General features: G+C 30.4%; 2 protein-coding genes across 2 annotated transcripts in view; one reads left to right on the top strand and one right to left on the bottom strand.

Moving 5' to 3' along the window:
- Window positions 1-4,872, top strand: part of LOC118190467 (uncharacterized) — an 85,938-nt gene extending 81,066 nt beyond the window's left edge. The window contains exon 15 of the mRNA XM_035361175.2: window positions 1,191-4,872. Coding sequence (XP_035217066.1) covers window positions 1,191-1,277 — 87 coding nt within the window. The 3' untranslated portion in view covers window positions 1,278-4,872. The remainder of the gene's footprint in view (window positions 1-1,190) is intronic.
- A 6,133-nt stretch (window positions 4,873-11,005) lies between these two features.
- Window positions 11,006-25,842, bottom strand: part of LOC118190466 (uncharacterized) — an 89,041-nt gene continuing 74,204 nt past the window's right edge. Inside the window, exons 4-7 of the mRNA XM_035361174.2 lie at window positions 22,791-22,884; window positions 15,514-15,695; window positions 12,625-12,671; window positions 11,006-11,341 (exon numbers count right to left, since the gene is read on the bottom strand). Of these exons, the coding sequence (XP_035217065.2) occupies window positions 15,514-15,695; window positions 22,791-22,884 (276 nt within the window). The 3' untranslated portion in view covers window positions 11,006-11,341; window positions 12,625-12,671. The remainder of the gene's footprint in view (window positions 11,342-12,624; window positions 12,672-15,513; window positions 15,696-22,790; window positions 22,885-25,842) is intronic.

Raw genomic sequence — 25,842 nt, forward strand, 5'->3', positions numbered from 1 at the left:
ATCACAACTTGTGTTTCAATTTCACTAGAATGTGGGCGAACATGATTCAGATTTTGGTTAGAAAGGAAACGTTAAGCTACAAATACAACATTTGTCATTAAATTCTATGTAGAGTTTTACATAAAATTATATAAAAGTTTTGTCTAAATCTTTCACCTTTTCACTCATGCAACGTGCAAACATTTTCTTCACCGTTTGTAGTAATTATTAAATAAAAAAATGCAGAATGTTCCTAAAATCAGGGAACTCCAATTTTGACACCTAAGTTATTACATCTAACATCTTCTTGCTACATACTTTGCATTTTAAATGCATTAAGTAAGAAAGTTTATTTAACACATGGCCACTCAAACAAGTAAGTAGCTAGTGACGCTAACAGCCGTACTGAAGAGCCCGGGTTCGAATTCAGGAAAAGGCATGGATGTTTATAAATGTAGTGTCTGTGCGGCATGGGGGCACAAAAATATGCGGCAGGCCACAGAATTATCGAAAGGCTGGTGGTAAGGGAAGAGGTGAGGAAGACCCTCGGCATGGGGGCACAAAAATATGCGGCAGGCCACAGAATTATCGAAAGGCTGGTGGTAAGGGAAGAGGTGAGGAAGACCCTCGGGCCCGTTCTCCGGGGTGATCTCCTTCAAAACTAGGGGCGGAACTGAGCAATGTAGGACTGTCACCTGTATGACGTTCAAGACTCTTGCCAACGACAAACGCAAGCTTGTACTCTTTGCCACAATAAAATTCGTGGGCTTGTTTTGATTAGGTGAAACAAGTAGGATTAGTCACAGCAACAACAACATTTAGTACATAACATACAGATGCTTCGATTCCAGCGATTCCCAAAGTTCTGCGTTAGTATTCACGATATTAAAGTTAAATTATGAAAGTGTTGTACACTGTTCCATAAAAAAAAGAGCGGTCTATGGCACATATAACCTCTTTTAAGATATGATTATCGATTGAAAATTCTGAGTTGTCTTCTGAGTATTGAAAGTTATTTTCCGATGCTCTCAGATAATTCCTTTGGTTATTCCAGGATTGTAAAATATAACATCTTAACTAATAGTTACACTCATTCATATTATAAAAAGAACTAATTATGTGGTAAGAAAAGGATAAAACTTTTTCTTTTAACAAATTAATAATTATGAAAATTGTAACAGCACTCATCTGCCTAGTATTACTATTTTCAGGTGTCTCATCATAGACGGCACAGCTGTTCTGAACCAGACCGCTTACATCTTGCCGGTCAGACGTCCAGCCGAGTACTTTGCACGTGAACCTCGAATGTGATAAACGAAACAACAAATTAGCAACTTGGTGTGATCTCCTCTGACGGACACTTCCTTTTTCCATAAAATATTTTATACGTTCTCCAGTTGACCAAAAATGAGAAAAAGCTGCCATAAATAGTAATGACATTCTCATTGTAGTGCTTTTATCTAAGCTGTGAAAGTGATTACAGTATCTCGTTTCTTTAATTAATAAACAGTAACTGACTTTTTAGTTTGACTTAATTAATTAATAGCTTTCCAAAAAGTTTTGAATTCTTTTTGGTTTGTTCTCTTTATAAAGTATAAAGCATTTTCTATGTTGATTAAAAAAATTATGATAGGTTTATGAGGATCATTTTAATTTTAGCTGTTAAAGTAACATTCAGCCTACGATTGTAATTAATTTTAAAAATTCTGTGCATAATTCAAATTATCTAATCTCTAAAACTACATCGAGTACTTATTAAAGTCAGCTTAAGAATAACTTTGAATTTTTCATAATTTCAAACACGTCGACCTTTTTTAAATGTTAACAATTCTGAAAAGCAAAACATGAGTCTTTCACAAACTACTTTCATTACCTATTGTATTTCCATGCCTGTTTTTAATCACACTTTAAATTTAAATGTGTAATTATTGATAATAGTGTAATTACTGTGTAATTATCAATAATATAATTACATTATTACCTGTAAACGGATGAAAATAGAGTAATTCTTATCGGATACCAGCATATGAAATCACCTTGAACACATAGCGATTTATGGCAGCTTACATTTACTTTTGTAATACCTGTTTTACATTTGTACCAATGTTTGTATTTGTACCAAACTTTGAGATGAAGAGTTTGCTTAATTCATAGTAGACGCAAGAGATTTTCTCCAGTTGGAGCTTTAATAATTCACAAAATTGGATTTTTGCAAACAAAGGCAAAAATTTGTCTTTTTTCATTCTTCGATTCTGTTTGCTTCCCGTAATTCTTAACTATAATTAATGCTAGAATGATAATTCGATCTTTGTGAGAAAAGGACTAGCTGTACCAATTATTTAGCAAAATAACCATACTTTTGCGATATGTACATATATTACCATAATATTAAAGCTTATATTTAATATTTTAAGGTGAAGGGAACTAATCCTCTGGATTAGTTGTTGTCTTTAAAGTGATAAAAGCCTTACTGAATGTACCGAAGTTTTTTACTTTATATTTTAGAGCAGTGGACTACAATATTTACTTAAGCTCTATAGTGTTCGTTTTAGAGCTTAAGTAAATCTCTGTTTTTTATACTTTAATTATCTATTGAGAGGAGAATCAGATTTAATACGTACTTCCTATTCATTAGCAAACTGATGTCAAAATAATAGCAATGACACATTAAGTAAAATAAAAATGATCAACGTTGAAACTGTTTGTTGAGGAAGTTTATGAGAAATTTCGACAAGACAAATTAGTATCATCATTCTGACAATAGAATCAGAGTTTCAGCGTTGTTTATTAGACTTTACAAATTAATTAAATTCCATACTTTAATTTAACAACTCTCTTTTGGAATCTAAAGAAATATTTTACGCTTTTTTATTTTGCAATTTATGTACCTGATATGTCTACATCAATAAAAGGCATCAAATTTACTAGAATTTCACATTCGTAACGCATAGTTGTGCACAGTATTGTATTGTAAATGTAACGTTTCGTTCTTTTTATCGATCTATATAAGTACGTTGTTCCTTTTTGTATGTTTTAATGCATTAGGAATGTTGTTACATGTTATATTCAGTTCGTTGTTAATTCCTGTTGACCTTGCAATATGTTTTATTGTAAATTATTTATTTAAAAGAACGTCTTAGTTAAGTAATATTCCTTTAAACATTTATTTTTGAAATAAATCATTATTGATATAATGTCAACTAAATTTGTCATTTGGCAAATAAAACTCAATAAATATTACAATGATGATGCCATTGATATATCACTTGTGAGAAATTTAATGAAATATATGTTTTTTCATTGTGCTTGATGAAGAAATGACTGCAATGATGTTCTTAAAATATGCAAAGAATAATACGAGAAATCGCAAGAGAAAAGCGGTCTTCGATAAATTATCCCATTTTCAACTACTATCTTTTATATTTTATTGTTTAATATTACAAATTTTGATTAGTTGGATAGATGAAATGTAATTTTGTAGTTGCATGCCTAATCTTTAAATATGGTTTTGTTATTAGTTTTATCAAACAAATAAATAAAAAGATTTAAGAATAACTTAATTGTGTTCTAAATCTTTGAGGGGTAAAATCCCTGCAAAGATTTAATTTCTATTGTATGTCCTGCTCGACAGATTATTTTTGTCATTCTACTTGTATTTTGTGTCTTGTTCTGTAGAAAAAGGTTAATAATAATGTAGAAATGCTCTGTCATTTAATATGTGAAAGAATATTTGAAGAGAGAAATGATTTCCTTTAACACCCAAATGCGATCATTATACATTTTAAGAGGCAAGTACCATTTTTAAGAAAAATGCATAGGATTTTGCTTCTTTAAATGTTATATTCGCAAAAAAATTAGTTAAGACAAATTTAAATCAAATTATTTGGACGTGTACTTCAATTTATGAAATCTTACCAAAATACGATGTTGAACAGACAGTATGTCGCCATTTTCTATAATTTAAAGTTATTGAATACATTCCGCGGAAATTAAAAAGGATTTCAATATTAATTTAGAATGCTACTGGGTGTGATGATATTTAGTAATTTAATTATTCAATTTTAAGCTTTATAGTTTTATTCTTTAGTAATTTTAGAACTTAAATTTTTATCTAATTTAAGCGTTTGATAAATAAAAATGTAAATATATCAATTATGTCTTCCTAACTGTAAGATAAATTCCTAAACTCTAGGCTCCAAATTTTTATTATCATGACTATTATGATATTTGAAACTTTTGGATGATTTGAAATTTCTCCAGATATTTAAAATTTTGAAGAATACGCGTGTTTGCTAGGAAAGAGTATACCTTACTTTTGGATATAACTATGCCAGAGTTTAGAATGAGAATTTTGTATAAAATTCTATACCTAAATTGACTTATATATACCTTTGTAACTGATGTATAATACATGAGATAGCAATAATGTAAATATAGTTTTATATCGCCAACTCAATTTCACTTTGGAACTAATATCAGCAGAAGAGGAAAGAACAACGCTAACGATGTCTTTTAAAAAGTTTAGAAAGGAAATGTTCTAGTTTAATCAAAATGTCACCTAGCAACAGTGTTTATTTAACCTTAATGAAGAGTTTTTCACGTTCAAGTATTTTACTCTTTTTCGGTCAACTGGTGAAAAAGCAAAGATGAAAATGTTCCAACTTCAAAAACCATTCCACGGATGCAATGGCAGTCGTACAAACATATTTATTTCCACTGATAAAGGAGAAACGACTGCTGCATATTTTTCCTTTTCATATGCTGCTCATTTTTTAATAATTCTGTAGCCAATTAGACATGTCTTCTTTAAGAACGTCAAAATGTTTAGCACCGTCTATTCATGCAATGTAAAGCAATTCCATGTCCAATCTTTCAATAAAATCTTCCTACGTCGTTTGTGTGTCTTTGTTACAGTTTGAAATGAATTGTAAAGAGTATTATTCAAAACGATGACAAGCAAAATACTAGTTTCTTTCTACGGAATTTTATTACGGTTTCAGAAACGATTTTGGTTGCTTAAACTCTTAAACTTTAAAAAGGAAAAGTTTTGCAAGATTTTCGAGAAGAATTTTAGAGATTTTATTTCTGCATGTATTGATCCTAATCATATATTTCCAATTACAAATCTTCCAAAATAATACACAAGATTTAACAGAAACAATTCCAAAAATACGGTTAACAAAATATAAGCTTTGTATAAGCTGCATGACCAACAATTCTGATTACAAAATATTAGTTATACTTTTAATAAAAGTTTGCATAAAGTTTTATATACCTTTCCACGGATCCAATGGGAGTCGTACAAACATATTTATTTCCACTAAGGAAATTTATGAAAATTAAGGAACTTAAGACACATTTATTTATATTAATAATTAATAATTTAATTAATAAAACATTTATTTCCATTAATACAATGACCTTAATTTCAAATGTATTAATGGAAATTAAGACATATTTATAAGTAATATTTCCTTTACAAACAAAATTCTCGGATATAATTGAGAATAGATTTACTTACATAGATTTGTAATGTAAATTTACGTGGATTTATACGTTTCATGATTTATAATGATTAAAAATTATAACGTTTTGTTTAAGGGAAAACGCTCAGCTAAAGAAAAAATAAATGTTATATTATTCTATTAATTAATGGTTTCTCATTGCATAAAACAGTCCTCAGTATGGAACCTATAATGAAAATATTAATTTTACAAATTTCAGCAATTTAGTGTGCAAATGCATGGAATATTTTGCATTGTACTTCGTAAAACGTAATTAATATTTTACTGTTTGGAATTTTTCTGCATATATACTATATTTAAATTTGCGTTTCATAATTACATAACTTTTTCTTGCACTATTTTGAAAAAATTTTCCCAAAATTATCTACCTCTCTCGAGAAATGTTTTAACCTTTAATACAGTCCTAGAATCAAAATTAAAAACAAATAAAGTTTATATATTCAACTTTTCAAAACACCTTGCAAAATGTACTCATAAATTCTGTGCTGTGCATGAAGACAGTAAATCCTATTTGTAATAAAATTAACAAAAAAAGCAAAGACAAATTTTTTTGGATTTCTTTTAGCGTGTCATGCTTACCGCATATTGTTAATGGCATGCTAAGTAAAATGTTTCTTGGCATAACATATTTATTTTGTTTCTTAAACTGCAAAACAGGTCAGCAGAATCTTGAAAGGAATATTGTATGAAAAAATTGATAATAATGGTAATGCTAATAACCATATGAATAAAATTGTTTTATAGATATAACTTTCTAGAAGGAGAATGAATAAACGTACTTAATATACGCGGCAAATAACCACAGCTATGGATTTTAATTGAGTAAAATATGATAGTATTAAATTTAATTCAGCAGAAAATTTTACCTGTCTTTAAGTCCTTCTGGATTATTCTATGTGAATTAAGTTACGAAGCGGATTAAGTAATTACCTGTTTCAATTTATTCAAATAATAAATAACTTAACACACTTTCAGAAGGCAAGAATAAGAAAAGAAAAAATATATAAAATTTGGTTGGGAATATGACAAACACGACGGCTATTTACTTAAGAGAAGGGATTCCTTCATGGAAAACTTTCTAAAAGAAACTGGTTCGTTATACATAGGAAAAACCACAAAAACCAACCATGCAGCTAGCCTGGTCTCCTGAATTCGAAACCGGGCAATCTACCGGCATTCAGTGGTTTTAGCTACTCGCCCTGTGATGGGAGCCATATGAGAAAGAAATGAAACTATGCATTCAATTACGAATGCTAGGAAGAAAACTTCGAAATGTTAATAATTAAATTTTTAAAAATTATTGATGAATTATTACTGAATTTTGTAGCTCATAGTTTTTAATATTCGATTTCATTACTTAAGATACCTGAGTGATAGAATGAGATTTCAATAAGTAACCTGTATGATTTTAAATTATTTAAAATTATTTTTAAGCAAAAATAGGTAAAATAAAAATTAACTTTTCAGAAATATTCACTGGCTTATTAAGTAGTACTTGCAAATCGTATTTTTTATATAAAATAGCCAGTTACAAAATTTGGAAATGAAAGTGGCTGAAATTTCATGCTCAAAAATATGATGAAGGGCACAGCCATAATATATGGGCGCAAGAAGCAATGGACTCTGCCCAACGATCATAATTACTAATTATTGCCTGCTCAGAAACACAAGGTATGTTTATCTGCCTAGATAAACGCAATCGACGAGCGTCGTGTATCAGCCTTTATGGCAAAAATATTAAAATAATTAAAAATGTGAGATACATTGGGGTTATAATTGATGTCCCTTGACTTTCTTTAAATGTAGGGAATTTCTGAGAGAATACTCAGGATGTGGTACACAGTAGCTGGCAGAACGAATTACATTTTATAAGGTCTCCATGTGGGGGCGTAACTATTACTATTAAAATGGAGAATATGCTGCGCTCAGCACAAAGACTTTTCTTCCTTTGCTGAGGGTACAAAACCTCGCCTACGGATGCACTAAACGTGATTTTAGGCTTGCCACCTCTGCATATCTTTGCTCAGGGCAAGAGTGCAATTGCGCATATGCTCCGACTCAAAGAAACGAAGTTTGTGGGATAGGACTTACGGATATACTGACTATGAGCAAACTATTCCCTCGCCACTTTTTCATCCGGCTGAATTTAATATTTCAATTAACTGGAAGTGGCCGGCATGTCTCAAAGCCACCGCAATCTCCACTGATGGGACAAAAGGAGAATGCGGCTCAGGCAATAAATATTTTTTACAGCATGGAAGCCAGATAATGATCTGGGAATGAAAGCTCAGGGAATACAACTCAGTTTTTTAGGTGAATGTGTTGCATTAAAAGCTTCACTTGCCTATATGTCGGCTAATAGCTATTCCAATATTTATACGGACTCTATCTGATAGGGAATCCAAGGCACGTACCAGAAAAATCCACTAGCGAGGGCCATACAAAAACTGCTAAATACACCAGACAATCGTCAAACTTCAATGGGTATCTGCCCGCAGAGGAATATTGAGTAACGAAATTACTGATGCAACAATCAAGAGAGTAGAAAATGAGCCCCACGTACAGCATGCAACATCCAAGAGAGTAGCGACTGAGCCAGTTTGATGTGCCTCTCACTGGCTTGTTCTTAAAAACCGAGCTCGAAAGAGACTTATTGAAGCAATAGCAATATCCGTGAGAAACAGAGAATACTGTAGAAGAATCTATAGACATTTTCCAAAAGTAAGTCAGCTTCTAAGAACTGACTCTCTTCAACTTACTCAGATTCTAAGACAGCATAAGTCCTTCATCACTTATTTGCATCACTTTAGGCAACGTGAAAATGACCAGTGCTCATTACCGGCGACAGAATGTCCGGATCACTATGTGTTCGTTTCCAAGAAGTTCGTATCTATGCATTTTTAGCTCAGAACATGTGGAAACTGCAATTGTTCTCCTTACCCGTATTGCACCCTTCTTCGTTCCTTGAACCACTGAAAAAACCTGAATCACTCAAGCAGCTAAGGGAAGCACTTAAGTCTGGTACTATGATATACCAATTGAACATAACCGAAAACGAATTTCGTCAAAGCCCAGTCCTTTTGAAGCTATCATTGAGGTCCGGAGTGACCCCACTTTAATGTTATAAACAAATGTTATTTTTATAGTTCCTGTTTTCACTTGTGGTAGTTGAATCGCATTATTCTGGTCACAGCTAGTTTCATTAACTCTAAATACTGAAGTGCATTTGTACCGATATTTCACAGATTATTTTAAAAGCAGTTTTGGGGATTTCACTTTATGAAATGCAATATATGTGTTTTGTTTGTAGTTCCAAATATGCAGAAATTCTTTTTTTCTGTTATTTGCGGCAGTCCATTATGGATATACGCAGCGTAATTACTGTTTTCAACGCCAAATATTTACTGCAGTATGTGATTCAATTTTATTGCATGCCACTGCATATGATGGTTTGCGATCATCAAAAAATAAAAGCTTTTTATATCCAATCTTCCAAAACCAAAAAACTAAATAATGAAAAATCGAATAGATGATGTCAAAATATAACAGAATAAGCCAAAAGTACTATATTAGCATGCTGTCCCTTGCGAAATGCAGTAAAACATAAAACCATATCTTAGCAGTAATATATTCAAAGTCACCTTCTATTAATAATATTGCAAAAAATTATAGCTACGAAATAAGTGAACACAGTTGAAGCATTTGGATTATCTGCATGAAAGCACCACAACTATAATAACAAGACAGCGAGTTTCGACTATATATTTTGTTTTTCCAATGATAGATTGTGAACAGTTACAGTGTAGCTCAGTCCATTAAGCTATTTTTTTACAAGGCCAGATGTGGTGGTCTCTTTATTATGGAGGCACCTAATAGGTGGGAGTTTTGACCTATGTCAAAGCACATAAAAGCTACCTGTCCGTGAGAAACCCATATTACAGCTAGAATAGACTTCTGGACGAAATTCCAGTATTTTCCAAGTTTGAACTGTTAGGCAAATACTCAAAAACCTGTTTTAGAGTAAGAATTTAAAATGTGTTTTTTTCCGTCCTTTTCGCAGTTATCGATGCTTAAATCCTCAGAAAGCGAAACATAGTATTTAGTGCTGCCATCTAGCGATAAGCGATAGAAAACACAAATATAGAGGGAGAAAAATTTTTTCAGAAGATTTTAGATAGAAATAAGTACTTATTCATCATTATCCAACTGTCTAAACTCAGTATCTTGTCAGCCATATGTTGGTTTCATATATTCTTATTATAAATAAATTACTGTAACAGGAACAGGCTTTATTATTAGGAAGTAGTTAAAGTTTACACAAGCTGAATCACAAGCTGAATAATACAAATATCTACTTTTTGTTATAAATTTGTATTTATCATAAGGCGTGATGTTTTAACAATACAAATAGTATCTTAATGCTGATTTTTAATAAGGATAGAGAAAGAATGATAGGAATTATGCAATATTTTCCTTTGATTACATGTGTGAATTTATATGTCATTCGAAAAAAATTAGACAAGCAAATTTTTTTGTACTCTCAGTTATAATTATTATTTAAGATTTCTATTTACAAACTCATTTTAATTTAGATTTTAATATTAAAACTGTATCCTTGAATTATCTAAATGCATTATGTTTCTCTAGCAATCAATTCTTTCATGTCTATTCACAATGACTCTTTTAAGGAAAAAAAAGTAAGGTATAAAAAAGCATGGTTTAGGTATTGAAAATTACTTTATTTAATGAAATAATGATTCTGGTGACTTTAATGCCATTTAATTCCTTTGCTTAGATAGCCTACAGTTAAAAGCATCAGCAGTTTAAATATAATTATTTTACTATAAGCATCAAAATAGCATGAATAATATTTTTAAGGCTAAACTAATATTTAGCAAATGATGTAAAAGTTTCTATTAAGTGGAAATTATGTACCAAAGAATTTTGACCTATGTTGCTGCTTTGTTGTTATTAATCGTTCTCATCTGAATATAATCAGCTCAGGAACATGATTTCATGTTTTTAGGAAAGAGTGGGTTACGCCTGTCATTGGTCAAATCCTTTTGCACCCTGTTGATGAAATCTTGGTCAAATCTTTTTAGTTGACTTTGCGAGTCTGCCTAGGTTTGTCCCACTTTTAATGCAGAACATCTAGGACCAGTGACTGAAAATTTCTCTACTCGTCTTGGCTTACCAAATTCTCGAGGGAAGGTTTTGCTCGAAAGGTTCTCTATTAATTTGTAAGGAATCATCTCATTCTTCCCAGTAAATGCTTTCATGATGTAAGTAATTATCACATCTGGATAGCATTTAAAAAATTCGTTGTTGTAAACCCCGCGAAATCATCAATACTTATAGAATAAAAAGTATTAAAACTAAATTAAAAGTCATTCAAATACTCTGTTTTAGAACATTTTCACTTGTATTTAATGAAGTTAATACATTAAAATAATACAGAACAAAATGGTTCTAGTAGTTAAACAATTGTTTATTAAGTAAACACATGCTACATTAAATAGAAGTTTTATTTCCCTGTTTAATAAGTCTATTTTGTAATGCATTTCATAAGATCATGTCACATAAAGTGCATATTTTTATTGTTCTATATGTGCCTTTTCTTATTTCATCAACATAAGATGCAGAAAGTATTTAAACGAAATTCAGAGAATGCAGTGATAAAAGAATGGTGGATTAAAACATTCTAAGATCTAAAATTCACTTCTTGACAAAAGTTATTTTGGTTCTTTGCTAAACGTTTAAGGAAAAAAACTATTTTAATTTCTTCGGATTTATTCTTCTTTATCCGTTTTGGATTAAGCATTCCGTCTCAGATGCCTCTGAAAATAGAACATAGTAATGCCACATTAGTACTGCTGCATTTAACAAGTATGATTGCCAAGCATTTTAAATAAATGTAATCTTCCATTTGCTCTGTTATTATATGCTAAACGCATCCAATATCTCTTCAATAATAACAGTGGATTCGGAATACTATTACATATTCTATTCTAATGATTAATTTTTAATCTCTTTTAGACATACCTGAAATATTTACTCTAATTACCGATTTCTAATCCAGCAATTAGAGTAAGAGAATTATCAATAATCAAGTATAACTACTAAAATTTCTTTTTTATTAGTGGTTCTTAATGAATAAGCCTTTCAAAATGACAATTATTAATAAATGGTAATTATCAGCGATTCTTAAAAGGCTCCCAAGCTTCAAAATTGAAATTATTAATATTCCTCAAAATTTTGAATGGAGAGGAGAGATACATAACCTAAATAGAGAATTTTTAACAATATGCACATTCGTTTTCACAAAGAAAACAATAAATGTCTAATAAGACATAAATTTACTAGCTCCAGCATAAAAAATGTTACAAAACATTAATTTTAAATAAAAAAGTGCTACACTACTAAATTAAATTTCTTGATTAATTATGGTTATGCTGCTGCCTTTTACACCCAGGTTTCGGAACATTAGTTTAATATTTGAAAGTTATAGCGTCAGTCTTGATTCTACGATCACGCAAGACTTCTGGATTTAATCTGTAAGATTTTCTCCTATCTTACCGCGTGTTTTGGTAGTGTAACTGGAAAGCGCGTCCGACTACCAATCGGAAGGTACGCAGTTCGAGTCTCAGTGAGTTCGGAATGGTCCGGCGTTCGAGTTCCGGCAATGTACATTTTTGGCATTTCTAATCCGAAATACTGTGCCTGCCTAATGGTCTAAAAGTGGACCTCGATGATCTAAATGGTCTATAAAAGTGGAGAGATGTGATGTAATTTATAGCTAAAGGCATCTTAAGGTAGCATTTAAACTTTTATTTAGAGGTATGTCATTAAGTAATACTTATAAGTTTTTTAGATTCCTTGCATGTAGTCACTTATGTTGATTTTTATTTATATCGTATATTTTACTACTTGTTTTCGAATAAGATATGCTCTTAATCAAATCATATAAGAAGAAAGTAAAGGGTCTTAATCAAATAAATTATGTTATAGAAATACGAATTAAATTATGTTATATGATAAGTAGTATGAATTAAATTATGTTGAAATAAGTTATGTTAAATGACAAGAAATAAGAATTTAAAAATAAGAAAAAATAACTTACCTTCATGCACACGAATATTCATTATGTTTTGTAATAGATTTTGCTTCCTGAAATTTGAAAACAAATAGCTTTTAGACAAACAGTAAAAGTAGCATTGTTATCAGTTTGAATAAATTTGATTTCAACGGCCAATGCAGGGGAAGTGTGAGTTCTTTTCCGCTGAAACACCATTTCTGAATTTAAACCATGATTATCAATAAATGATCTAGCTGTAAAATTTATCTTAGCTAACGTAATTTTTACGCTATTTCTTTTCTGATATTTTTAGTTACTCTTTCGACGATTACCAGAACACATGTTAGGTTAAGTTTAAATAATAAGTAAATTTCTAGTTTAGAAAAGATCGAATGTGGTGACTCGCCAGAATTTGTTTATCCTTGAGATATTAATCTGCTGTACAATTCAGGGTGTTGGTGAGTCATTTTGTAATTGCTAGTGCATAAGCTACAACCCACATAGTTTCAGATGGGTCGGTGAGGTATTGACAGTTTTGAATTTTTGACACGTAGAAAGTAGTGGCAGCTAGCTGCTATTAAATCTTAGTTTTACTAAACATAAGACAAAACATTTAAGAAATTTGTTAGCTAAGTTTTACGTCTTGTCTGTATTTTTGGAAAATTTCTAGTAAGCACGAAAGCGAAAAATCATCTAAAGTGCAAGAAAATTAAGCAGATGTAACTCAACAGCTAATTAAGTTTAACCTTGCCAACTATGTTATCGTTTGTTCCATTTAAAATTTAATTTCCTTAATTGTTTTTATCATTTTAATTTGTTTATTATTCATCATATATTTAATTCATTATTTAATAGTTCTATTTAACTCTATTCGATTCAATTTCCAGCTGTTTTTACTTCATATCTTTCCATACTTTTATCTATTTTGAGTATACTGTGTACTTATAAATATGTTATCAAAACTTTGCGATTTTCCTGAAAACTTTAAATGAAGTTTCTTCCTTAAAGAAAATTAGAAATTTAGTTTCCATCGGCTTAAACTTTAAGCAGTACATTTCTTTATTAAATTTTTTTTTCTCATTATTTGAAAAGAATTAATTACTCTTACTAAACTATATTCTGATCAAGTGATCTCTAAGAATCGTATTTTATTGTTTGTTTAATGTACGAAAATCCAAATAACTGGTTATATGGAAATGCGTTATCTACGATCATTCGATTCTTTATGTCCAATCAAATTTCATTATGAAAATATATTTCTAAAATTTAAATTGCGAATAACAAGTCTATTATAATTACTACATATTTATACGCAGTTTTTAGTGAGACACAATCTGGTACTATTTTACAAAAACAAATGCTTTTTCAAACAAATTGATTTTACAGTTTGTCCAGATGACTTATTGTTCGATGTGTAAGAAAGTTAGTTATGCTGTTGCCCAAATCTTTAAAATCTATTCTTTTCCCTAAAAATATTTGAATGGCATATTTATTTTCCTACTTTCAATCACGAGTCTATTTAAAAAGTCTTTAAATTCGTTATCATGTGAATAATATATACAACTATATGCAAATTAAGGAATATCTATTCTAAGTAACAAAATGCTTTTATACTCAGTTATATTTGATGCATTTAAAATTCCATCGTTAAACTCTATCTGAAAATTTTCGAAGAAAGACCTTTATCATATATTCGAAAGCATCTAAATGAATTCCTTCACGGAATGAATTCTTCAATGAATTCCTTTTAAGTGCATTCCTTCTTTAATTTCAGACGCTCATCCTTATTCAGTTAAAGATACAAGCGTTTAAACTTTCTTTTAAATGATACAAAAGAAATTTGTAAAATTATAAGTTTGAAAAGAGATGTATGGACAGAAATCTTGTAATCCTTTTTGAAAGCATTTGCTTATTTTAGTTACAAACATTGTTATTATTAATTTTGAAATTCGAATTGCGTCATCACTGACGTGGTAGAGATTAAATAAATTCGTTGTTGATAGTGGATTTGAAGATTGTAATTTCTTTCATTGTACGAGACAGAGTTAATCAAGAGGGAAACAATCTGAAGAGCTTAAAACTGGAAGCATTTCTCTTGTGAAATCTTTCATAATATTTTAAAAAAAAACGAGCTTAACTAATCTTTTCTATCATCTGTCTATTGCCATTTCATATGATATCTTTCAGAATTTCTCAATATCTTACGAAAATGAACTAGAAAAACATATTCTGAAATGATTTAAAATGTTATCTGTTTGATATATTTCCACGCGAAAAGGTTTCATCAATACACGCTCTAAATAGCAATTTCAAATCTAATTACAATTGTGAGAATACTTTGGAAACTTTCTCTGTTACAGAATGGTACTCATTATATATTTTTCTTCCAAGATACATTTTTAAAAATTGAAAGTGGACACAGTTTTTTTCCCTGATTGAAAACAGTGATTTGGAACTGACACTTAAAAGGAATTGCTCAAAATTAAAACTAATTAATACATATTATGAGGAAAGGCGTATATGCGTTTTGTTAATAATTACGAACAAGGTGTTTCTTGTCCCTCTAAAATCAAAATCAAATAAGCACTGCAATAAAAAAGAAAGGAAACAGATATTCAAGATTTTGGTAAAAATAAGTATTCTTACGCAAGCAGTGATTCCATAACGTAAAACATTAAATAATCTAATAAACTAATAACTTAGATTAAATAAATTTTTGTATAACTTGAAAATATGTGTATAAATGCAGAAACTTATCTGAAATTAAGAACCATAAGACTGAGCTTTTCCCTTTTATTGTAATATATTTCAAATTTACGTTCAAAGAAACTGCAACTTTCTAATAACTTAAATTATTAACAAAGCGTTTCACTGCTAAAACAAAATTTGATTTTAGAACTGAGAAATACATTTAACTAGGACTAAGGCACTGACCTACATCTGCTGTTTTGCTCTGATTAAACCAAGTGATCTTCTTCTTATCCTATTTACTTCTTCCTTCGGTAGAGCACCAGAAGTAAATTTACGATATCCAATAATTGCAGCTATAACCACAACCACTGCTATGGACAAAAATAGCAAAATGGACAGGGTAGCGTAGAACGGTCTGTTTTCACCTAGTGGATTGTTAAAAAATCATGAACACTTAATGAAGCTCTTCGGATTAACATCAGAAATAGTTACAATAATACATAACTCAAGGAAATGTGCCATATTAAAGCATGTAAGATGATTAATTCGGAAAACAGAGTTGATTTTTTTTTATAAGAGGCCTAAGAATTTTACAGCATCCAATAATTCAGTCTTTCCTTCTGTTACCTACTTATTTAATGTTATACATTTCATCCTTTAAAAATAAATACATAAATAAAACATGCAACAAGCAAGAAAATAAGTTATACCTTTACTTCATTTTAAACTAAACAGAATCTGCTTGCTAACTCAAGAAATTAAAGTAAACAATCTACACTGAAATTTCTTATCTCATTATGAAAGGAATTTTATTTACTGCATCATTAGTTTCATGTGAATATTTCATAATATATTTAAATATTAAATTCTAAAATGTTCGCGAAATTTTAATCGCGTGCAAAAAGTGCCTGATTCGTAAATGTTTAAAAGGTAAAATTACCAGTTTGGATTTATTATTTTATTTTAGTGTAAGGTTTTTGATTTATGATGAGACTCTTTAAGTTTCTCTTTTGACGCAAGCCCATATTCCCGCACACAGAAAATGATTTTCTAACAGCTTCAAGATTCCCTGTCATTTTTCGATTTATGGATGTACAGGTAATATAATATTTTATTATTGTAATAATTTAATAAGAATATAGAAAATCTTTATCTTTCCCGCTTACGATTCTAAATATTACGGAAATGTGTTTCTTAAACAAGTTAATTAGAAAAGAATACACTATAAAGCATGATGTGATAGAGAGATTTTAGAAGTATTCTCGCATGTATTAAGACCAAGAATTTTTAGTAATATTCTGGCGCTTGTTAAGACAAATCTCAAATTTATGCGCTTATCAGATACTAAAAGATTTAAGACGTTCAAAATCATATGCAGCACCTTCTAGAATCAAATCGAGATTCCTCCTATTGCTAGCTGGATATAACATCACTGCATGATGGCACGCGGAACAGATAACGTATGTCTTTAAAAATACTAACTAAGCAAGACGCCGATGATCAGGTATGCTTAGAAAGTTATATAATAACAAAGTATATAATTTCTTCTGGGATTAATTATTATTTGCTTTACTAGATTTTATTTCTTGGATAGTTCTCCTTTGAAGAAATAATTACTTTGTGATGCCATACTCAAAAATATTTTAAACTTTAAGCATCTAAATTAATTTAGGACTTAGGAATTACTGAGCGCAAACTAAGTGTTTGCTGTATATAGCCAGTGATGCATATCATAGTTAATATGTATTACATTCTCGTGTGAGTAATTTACTAGTCTTAATGAAGTTATGAACAAATTCTAAAAACTAAGTTAATTTGGGAATTAGTTTTGAAAAATATTCTTCCCATTCCTGATTCCGAAAATAATTCAGTGTGTATAAAGCACCAACATTCTGCTATTTGCAAACTTGTGTTCTTGCAAATAACACACAACAAAGAATAACGAGAAGTACGGGTACATGAACCTATTACAACCAAAACAAGAATGATTTTTTTGTAAGATATTTATACAGTGCTCGTTTTCTTCCCTTTTTGACTAATTTTTCTTCTTCTTTTACGAAAACTATTCACTGTATGATGGGTTTGATGAAGGACTCGATATATAACCGGTTAAAATAGTTCTGCAAATAAAAGAATGAGTATGATTATACTTTGTAGAGTCAGTCACAGTTACCACTTTCAAAATTATTCTTTTCACTTGCACAAAATGTTTTGTTATCTTGTGGGGATTTATTTAAGTTACTTAACATTTAATTTTATTTTGAAGCAAATTTCCTATTACTCTCGCTTTCAAACCACGCTTTCTTGCCAGAACGCAAATGAGGTAGCGCTCCTGTAAGGAGATAGAAAGAAGTTCGTATTTAAAGGGAAGATTTTGGAAGGTGAATTTAGAGAGCGTGTTCTGCCTGCTTGTAGGCCATGTTGTTACCTTTGATTTATATGGATCAGATTTCTGTCGCGTTGAGCGCTTCTAGCCATTAAGTTTGTTTATGCCGGTTTTACAAGCCTGCCTGCTCGTTAAGTAACCTGTAAATAATCGTTAGACTAACTTAACTCTATTTTAAGTTCCTTGTTACCTTTTGAGTTGAGCTAAAAGTGCTGCCTTTTGTGAGCACGAGTCGGTGCCATCTGTGAATATATTGAATTAATAAAGGAATATTGAATTAATTTACATTATATAATATTGAATTAATTTACATCTTTCTCTTAAACTTTGTTGTACGTCCGATTTATGGATAGTTCCTGACACAGTCTGTTAATGTCTAGTTAGTTTATGCTCGCTAAGAAGACAAGATGTTACAATCTATCGCTACCTCTTACATGCCCATATGTGAATCAGTACGTTCTGAAGCATATACTAAAATCAGAAAAGGAAAAAATACTCTAAGAGAGAGAAATATGTGAGCATATGTGATATATCTATAGTTCTAATTTTTCTCCAAAACAAAGATGTAAACCACAGATCTTTCATAAATAAGAAATAAGCATTTCAAAGAAAGTATTCATTGTGCATTCGGCTTTATGCAGTTTAACATAATAAAAAGATTAAAGGCTCTCTTCCTGAAAAATATTAATAACAATTATATAATATTTAATTTTAAATATACTGAAACATTATATTTAATCTCACAACCAACCATTTAGAAATTATTATGCAAAAACTAATAATTAACTTAAGTAGCATGTGTATATACAGGGTGACTAACCAAAGCTTTTAGACGAACTTGAATGGTAAGTCAAGCATACAGAGACAACTCATTTTTGAAGTCCCAAAAGCAATGAACGACCACTAAAGGAGATTCTTTGTCAGTGAATTAAAGAAAAGAGAAGCATACCAGATAAATTATACAATGCAGGTTTAAGAAAATATAAGTTTACAGTAACACAACAACATAGATATGACAAAAGGACGAAAATAACATTCTTTTTAGTTTCTGAAATATATAGCTGCCTCATCGTTCTGAAATCATGTTATAACGAATGTATGCCAGAATGTCATGGAGTAAGTCTAGTAACAGATCTAAAAATATCCGACACCTTCTGTCATCGAAATATGTTGGGAGAAGGTATGAGGTTAGTAAACAATATTTACAATTGCCGCCCAAGCATTTATGAAAACCGTTGATCCCTTCTTCTGTGATAGATGAACACGTTTTTCTGTCTCCACCAGCACGTGCGTTTACTTCGAATGTCCCGTTTGTATATAAGTTTTAGCCCAGATGACTAGACATCAGATAATGGGGGATTCCCCGATTTGAAAACGTTGTTGATGTAAATGGCGTGTTGCAGGCCTATTTCCTTCCGATTCCCCATAAATCACTAATGCATCTTTGCGATATCTGTATGACTAAAAACACTCCATACTACACTGACTATATCGACGACTCGAATGATACTGCAATACAAAGTGCCAACGCACTCAATTACAAAGAGCTCCTTCTAGCAGTTCCTCTTAGCATTTGGTACCCTGCATCCTATTTAAAACCACTTTTTTGTATGTCATCTTTAAAATATAAATTTTCCAACTATCCTTAAAATTTATCAAAAGAACTTTGAATCATTCATAGCTATATATGTATAAAGATAGATTTTTTGAATCATTCATAGCTATATATGTATAAAGAGAGATTTTTTGAATCATGCTGTTTTCTATATAAGATCAAAAGAATTTTTATTGCCTCTCTCTCGTGTGTATATATATATTCACATACACACACCACATTTCCTCGAGTATTTTCTAACCTTTGTTTGCTAATTTTATCGTCCAAAAGTGGAGAAGGGAAATTTATGAGAATAATTCAATTTACGAAAGACGCGGTTACAGTAAGCACGTAACAAATGAAAATTAGTTATAAATAATTTACAGGTAATTATCACAATATTTTTGTTTTAAATGAAACTTACATTCCAATTAGAAGCTATATAGAATATTAACATTACAATATTTAATAAGATATCTTCATTTATACTTGCCTGTAGCTTAAATGCCGTCCGTTCTTAGTGTCACCTCTGATACTCCTTAGGCCCGAAACCATCCATAAATAATTAGAGACGATGAATGTATAACTGACTCAGCGAAATCGTAGGCTGAATATAAATTCACGTTTGCTTCACTGTGGAGGGCCGGTTCATGTACTGGGGGGGGGCTTGAAGTTCAACAGGTAGAAAAGAAAAGTTTGGCGTGATCTTCGCAGGCAGTTTAGGGTGGTTTATTGTTTTTGTAAGACGAAAACTATCACTGCATGGACGAATGAATTTTAAAATTTAGGGCAAGTAGTTCTCTGAAAGCACTAAGGATCGGCAAAATTGCGAGAATATTTTTAATATTTTTAAAAGTTCTTTAGATATTACCAAGTTAGCATTACTAGCATACTACGCAATCAAATTCTTCTTCAGTATGGGTCTAATCACGCATCTACAGTGTTCCGTCTTTTCCTTGTGCTTTTATTATGACATATATATGTGTGTGACAAAAAAAACTCAGAAGTAATGACCAGCAGGAATTTTGATGGCGTAGATGTGTTGATCCATAATGAATAGGAAATTGGAGGCGAAGGCAGATTAAATCTTCATTTTTACTTCCTTGTACTAAGTAAAAAGGAAGTATTGTAATCGCGAAAAGTTTCAGGCAGCATATGTCAACGAAAATATCCATTTTGACCGCTATCGAATACAATTTAACGATGTTTTTGCGTGATATCTGTACGTAAGGACAGAATAAAATACTCTTTTCCTTCAAAAAAATTATAAAGCTGCTTTAAAATTAATTCTGAAGAGAATTTTTCGTGGCGTCTGTACGGACGTATGTAGGTACGTGCGTACGTACGTATCTCGCATAACTCAAAAACGAGTAGCCTCAGAACGTTGAAATTTTGTGTAGAGGACTGCTAAAACATGTATATGTGCACCTCGTATTTTGGTTGCAATCGGCCGCACCAAACGTATATAAATATATTTATATATATATCCACTCTGTTACCCGGATCAGTGATCTCAGTTTCTTTACTCTTATATGTTTGTAAATTGTACATTTTTTGCTTTAAAAATGATTGTATTATGTTGTTTTTATCTTCCGGTTAAGGTTTTTATGCCTTTAGTAAATCTGTGTGCAATACTTTTAGAATTATCAACAATTTTAAAGTTGTCTAAATGCTGCCAAGCCTTTTTTTATGGCGGCCATTGATGTTTACATTTGAAACAGGAGACTAGTGGATTTGTTGCCAATCTAGAGAAACTTAGCTTCGCAACAACAAAGATAACGCATTCATTTATTCTTGCCAATTAAATCATGCTTAATTCTTTCTGGAATTTTTTCGAGGAAATAAGTGTTTAAGATTTACTTCGTAATTTTTAATATAGATATTTTGAGTTTTTATGTATTTTTGCCTTCTCGCGAAGTGAGAACTGAATTAGTAATTGAATGAGAAATACTCAATCGTCTGTGAAAAACTGTTTTTTTTTTTTTTTTGTTTGCTTAATTTTTTTTATACATCATTCTAGCTTTATTACAATATTTGAATAAAACATGTGGCAACGATTAGATAATTCTATTCTTTAAATGACATAATGTTGTGCATTATGAGTTATAATATGAACGAAATATATAACTGTTATATAACTATTGGATTATAATAACAGTTAACTTAGTTTCCGTTATATAATTATTATATAAGTTAACTGTTATATAATTATGAATACTGTTAAGTGAATCAAGCGCCAGAGTGTCGCTATGGTAAACAAATACTAGAGTGAATTTTAAAGAATGCATTTATTCTATTGTGATTCAAGCGCTGTCGGCGAAGTAGATTTAATTCAATCCAATAAGTTTAAATGAAATGCAAGAAAAAATGCGTATAATTTAATATTCCGTACAAGGAAGTCATGTGGTGTACACATCAGATTTTTTATTTCAGCAAACATGTTGCGGCCACAAGCAAGTTGGCACATTAAATGTGTCTATTTCGAAAAGTTTACATTTTAGATAAATTTGCAGTAAGATAGAAGGAGCAAACAGACAGTAGTCCAGCTAGGTCAAAGCGTAGAAAGCAAGCGCTTTGTGATCAGAGTGAAATCGTAATTCAAACTGAGTTAGTTTTCGTTCTCAACACATTTTGATTGGATAGTTAATACTGCTGCAAAATCACTTTTGGCTGCTTGAGTTTTATATATATATATATATATATATATATATGATCTTATGTTAAGCCTGTTGTACACACTTGCAATTATTATAAATGAATTGCCTTGCTTTTATTCTAATTTAATAATCAGTTTAGATGCTTTAAGTTCATATATATATATATATATAATTTAACAAATATTATCTATTCGTATAAAGCTAATTTAAAGTTAATTTAAATTATAAATTCTGAAATTTTAATTGCATACAAATAAAAGATTAATTATTGCTGCGAACTAATTTACAATACCATTTAAATTCTGAGAGCATATGTAAATTAAGTGCAAGTATATAAAAGCATAAAAAATATGTAATATTGCAAAAAATTAGTCCCCAAACAATTTTTTTAAGAATTTTTAAGACTAAACTAATTTGCATAAGTGAATAATTGTTGAGCAGGCAGGACACAGATCTTATCAAGGGGAAGTTGCCTCCAAACCTAACTCTTCAATTACTCAATCCGTGTTTCGTCATCCATATAGGCATGAGTATACTAATATTATAGTAATATTAAAACCAAATGTAGTGAATTACTTAAAAAAGAAATTTAAACTAAAATTTTGAGATATTTAGTAAACAAATTGACTAAGAATCAAAATATTAATTAAATGTAAATTGCCAATGTAATAAGAGTAGAAAATCAAACTTTTTTAGAAAACCAAAATTTAGAAACCTTTGCCTATTTGAAAACTTCCAGAACCCGAATTATGCATATATATATAGATCTATATCTAGATCTCTATATATACACATGCATAAAGTTTTAGTATGTAATTATTTTTACGAGATGTTGTTAAGAAAGCAATCGGAAATTGGCAAGCGATGAAAAAGGCAGTCTTACTTTCAGGAAACCATCTCTCACTGCATTCGTAATGAGGTGATGCATGTGTAGTATTAGAATATATACACTGTTTCTTCTTAAAATTGTAATGGCACTGTAAAAGGTAAAAATTTAAAATAAGATGTCTAAAACTAAACAGTTACTTTCAGAATGGATGCTATATGAAATACATTATAAATTAACTAACCAATGAGCGTTTAGTATTTAAGCAAGGAAACACAGAATTGTGGGCAAGTGCAGGATAAATCACGTTTTCTCTAAAGCCTAAGGTTCAAGACGGTTACCACTCTAGAAAATGCTAAGACTTCTAAAAAAAAAATTATTTTCTTTGTTATTACTTACTTGTTATTATATACATTTGTGTCCAATAATTAAACTATTAATTACAAAATGCATCATGAATTATTAAATCAATCGAAAAATTAACAGTTAGATGATTAAATAAAGAAACAACTCACTAACTTAATTAGATATTAAATGAATAAAATATGAAATATTTTTATTAACATCATGGTCAGAACTATTAAAATTGCACGCATATGCAAACAAATAGAGCAGTTTATTATTTGAGAAATTCACTACTTCAACAATTAGAAGATTACACAAAGAAATTAGTTAAATAGCATAGTTGTGTATAAGTTTACAGAATTACACTATCTGGAGATTTAAAAAGAGTATAAAATTAATAAATAGGAATTAAATATGCTAAGTTTGCGTTGGTATTAGTAAAAATGATAAATTAAACTAAATATAGCTCCTTTTGTTCAAAAGAAGTTTAACTGTGTTCTGTAAAATTTACTAAACTAGCGGAAGTACCCGATACCAGTTAAGTTAGATCGGGAGTAACGCATCTAACAACAGACAACTCTACGATTAACAAACTCTATGATTTGAAAGCGAGCAGCAGCAACAATTTTCGAAATAAAGCATTTTTATCCCCAACGCGCGAGACTGTTGCCACTCGGAAAAATGAGAGCGAAAATTAGTGTTTTCAAAGGTCTTAATTCATATTTCGGCTGATTGAAGTCGTACGAAGATGAGAGTACTCGAAATGAAACCACGAATTCCCACAAATTTTTTGAATCAGGATTAATTTATTTAATGTTTGGCAATGCTATTTTTATTTCATCGTAAAACGCAGAAATTTTTTATTAACAAACTCTACGATTTGAAAGCCAGCAGTGATACGAATTCTCAAAATAAAGCAGATCTTTATCTCAAGCGTGCGAGACTGTTGCCACTCGGAAAAATGAGAGCAACAATTAGCGATTTCAGAGTTTTAAATTAAGATCTATGATTTTAGCTACTTTTTTTGGGGGGGGGGTTAGAAGGGAATGGACATCGATCTTTCCCAGGACCCAGAAAAGAATTGCAGAAACTTCGGTGATGACAGCTATAGTAGTGACTGAGTTAATACCGAACAAACAAACGCTAAAACAGACAATCTTCTCTCTATATATAGATTACTGAAGTGAAATTTACATTCATTTGAGTTCTCATTCATGTTCATTATGAACATGTATTAATCAAACTTTTTTGCATATATATTGGGGTTATATTCGCAAGAAAGCAGGAAATTTTTGAAACAAATTATTGGAATGATTTACCGGTACATAATCTTTGAACGAAAATATTTTCCTCGTTCTAACTTTCCCAAAAAATACCCATATTACTTGACTAGCTAATGCTATCTATAACACAAATTGTTATTAGTAATTAATGAAAGTTAAGAAATCGTAAATTTATACTTACCATGCATTAACTTTAATTAAAACATTAATAAATTAGACTAAACTTATAATTTTGAATACATTTGAAAATATTGCTTGTCATTATATTTTATTGAATGTATCTAGATCAGTACTACTTTATTTCACATGCAGTTTATTTTCGGAAATTAATTAAGAGTTGGAAAAATTGATAGTAATAATAAAACATCAAAACTGATCATGTAACCAAGGCACATGAACATTTTTCTGTTTCTAACGAACACTGAAATTTAAAACTAAATATTTCCTGCCAGCACACATGGATATTTTCGGTTTGTACATTGTCAAATGTTAATAAACTGCTCGATATTTCAATAAATACTTTTCATTCATTAATTCCGCTGAAAGAGGGGAATTCACATGCAGCTTAAACATCTTGGAAATACTCAGATGAGAATTAATTTAACTAGTAGTTGTTTAACAGTTTTGTGGCAGAAGGTTGTATCAATAACTTCCTAAGAAACTAATTAAAGAAACCTAACCCTTTTTCACTTATTTTGAAAAATTATCTATCATCTGGAGCAGAAGAATGATGTAAATGTAAAAAAGGAGCTTTCAGTCAAAAAAAAAGAAAAAATAAATAAATAAATAAATAAATTAAATTATCTGACGACTCCGGGAGGTATATTTCGCAACTGCACATCAGCGTAGCCACTGAGGGAGGGGTTTCGAAAATGGGCCAATGAGTTGCTATTGCTCTTGTGATGCTAAATCTTCGTGCATGTGAGCGTATGTTGTTTGCGTTTTAATTTGCATTTGTTTCGCAGTTATAAATATATGGCGTAATAATAGAAAATCTCGTAGAGCTTTCGTTTTCTGAGTTTCATTAATCGCTGACATTTCACTTTCGCGATTTTTATCACGCATTAATATTAGGACTGATGTTCACGGCATATTATGCGGATTAAGGTAATTCAAGTGTATAATATTTTTTTAATTGAGCTGAGAATGACTGAAAATGTTACAAAGAATCTAGTGTTTTCTTATTTCAGTGCTTGAATTCTTTTGATTTTAAAGTGTAATATTCAGAATACATATGATCATATCCATTGTTAACATTAAAAATGTAAATAAATTAAATATACTTGTTGTGAATACGATAAATTCACTCTGTTTGATGAGTATTTCTTGTGTAGACAGTACATTTAAGAGTGAGCAGTTATTAAATGTGAAATTTAACATACTAAATGTATACGAATGCAAATTAGTAAAGTTCACTTTGAATAAAATTCTGCATTGGTTATTACTATAGAACATCTTTTTCATATGGACTGCAACGAAAA

The sequence above is a fragment of the Stegodyphus dumicola genome, chromosome 3, assembly GCF_044657685.1.
Source record: "Stegodyphus dumicola isolate Sdum_Otavi_A_Nest chromosome 3, ASM4465768v1".
NCBI classification, from domain to species: domain Eukaryota; kingdom Metazoa; phylum Arthropoda; class Arachnida; order Araneae; family Eresidae; genus Stegodyphus; species Stegodyphus dumicola.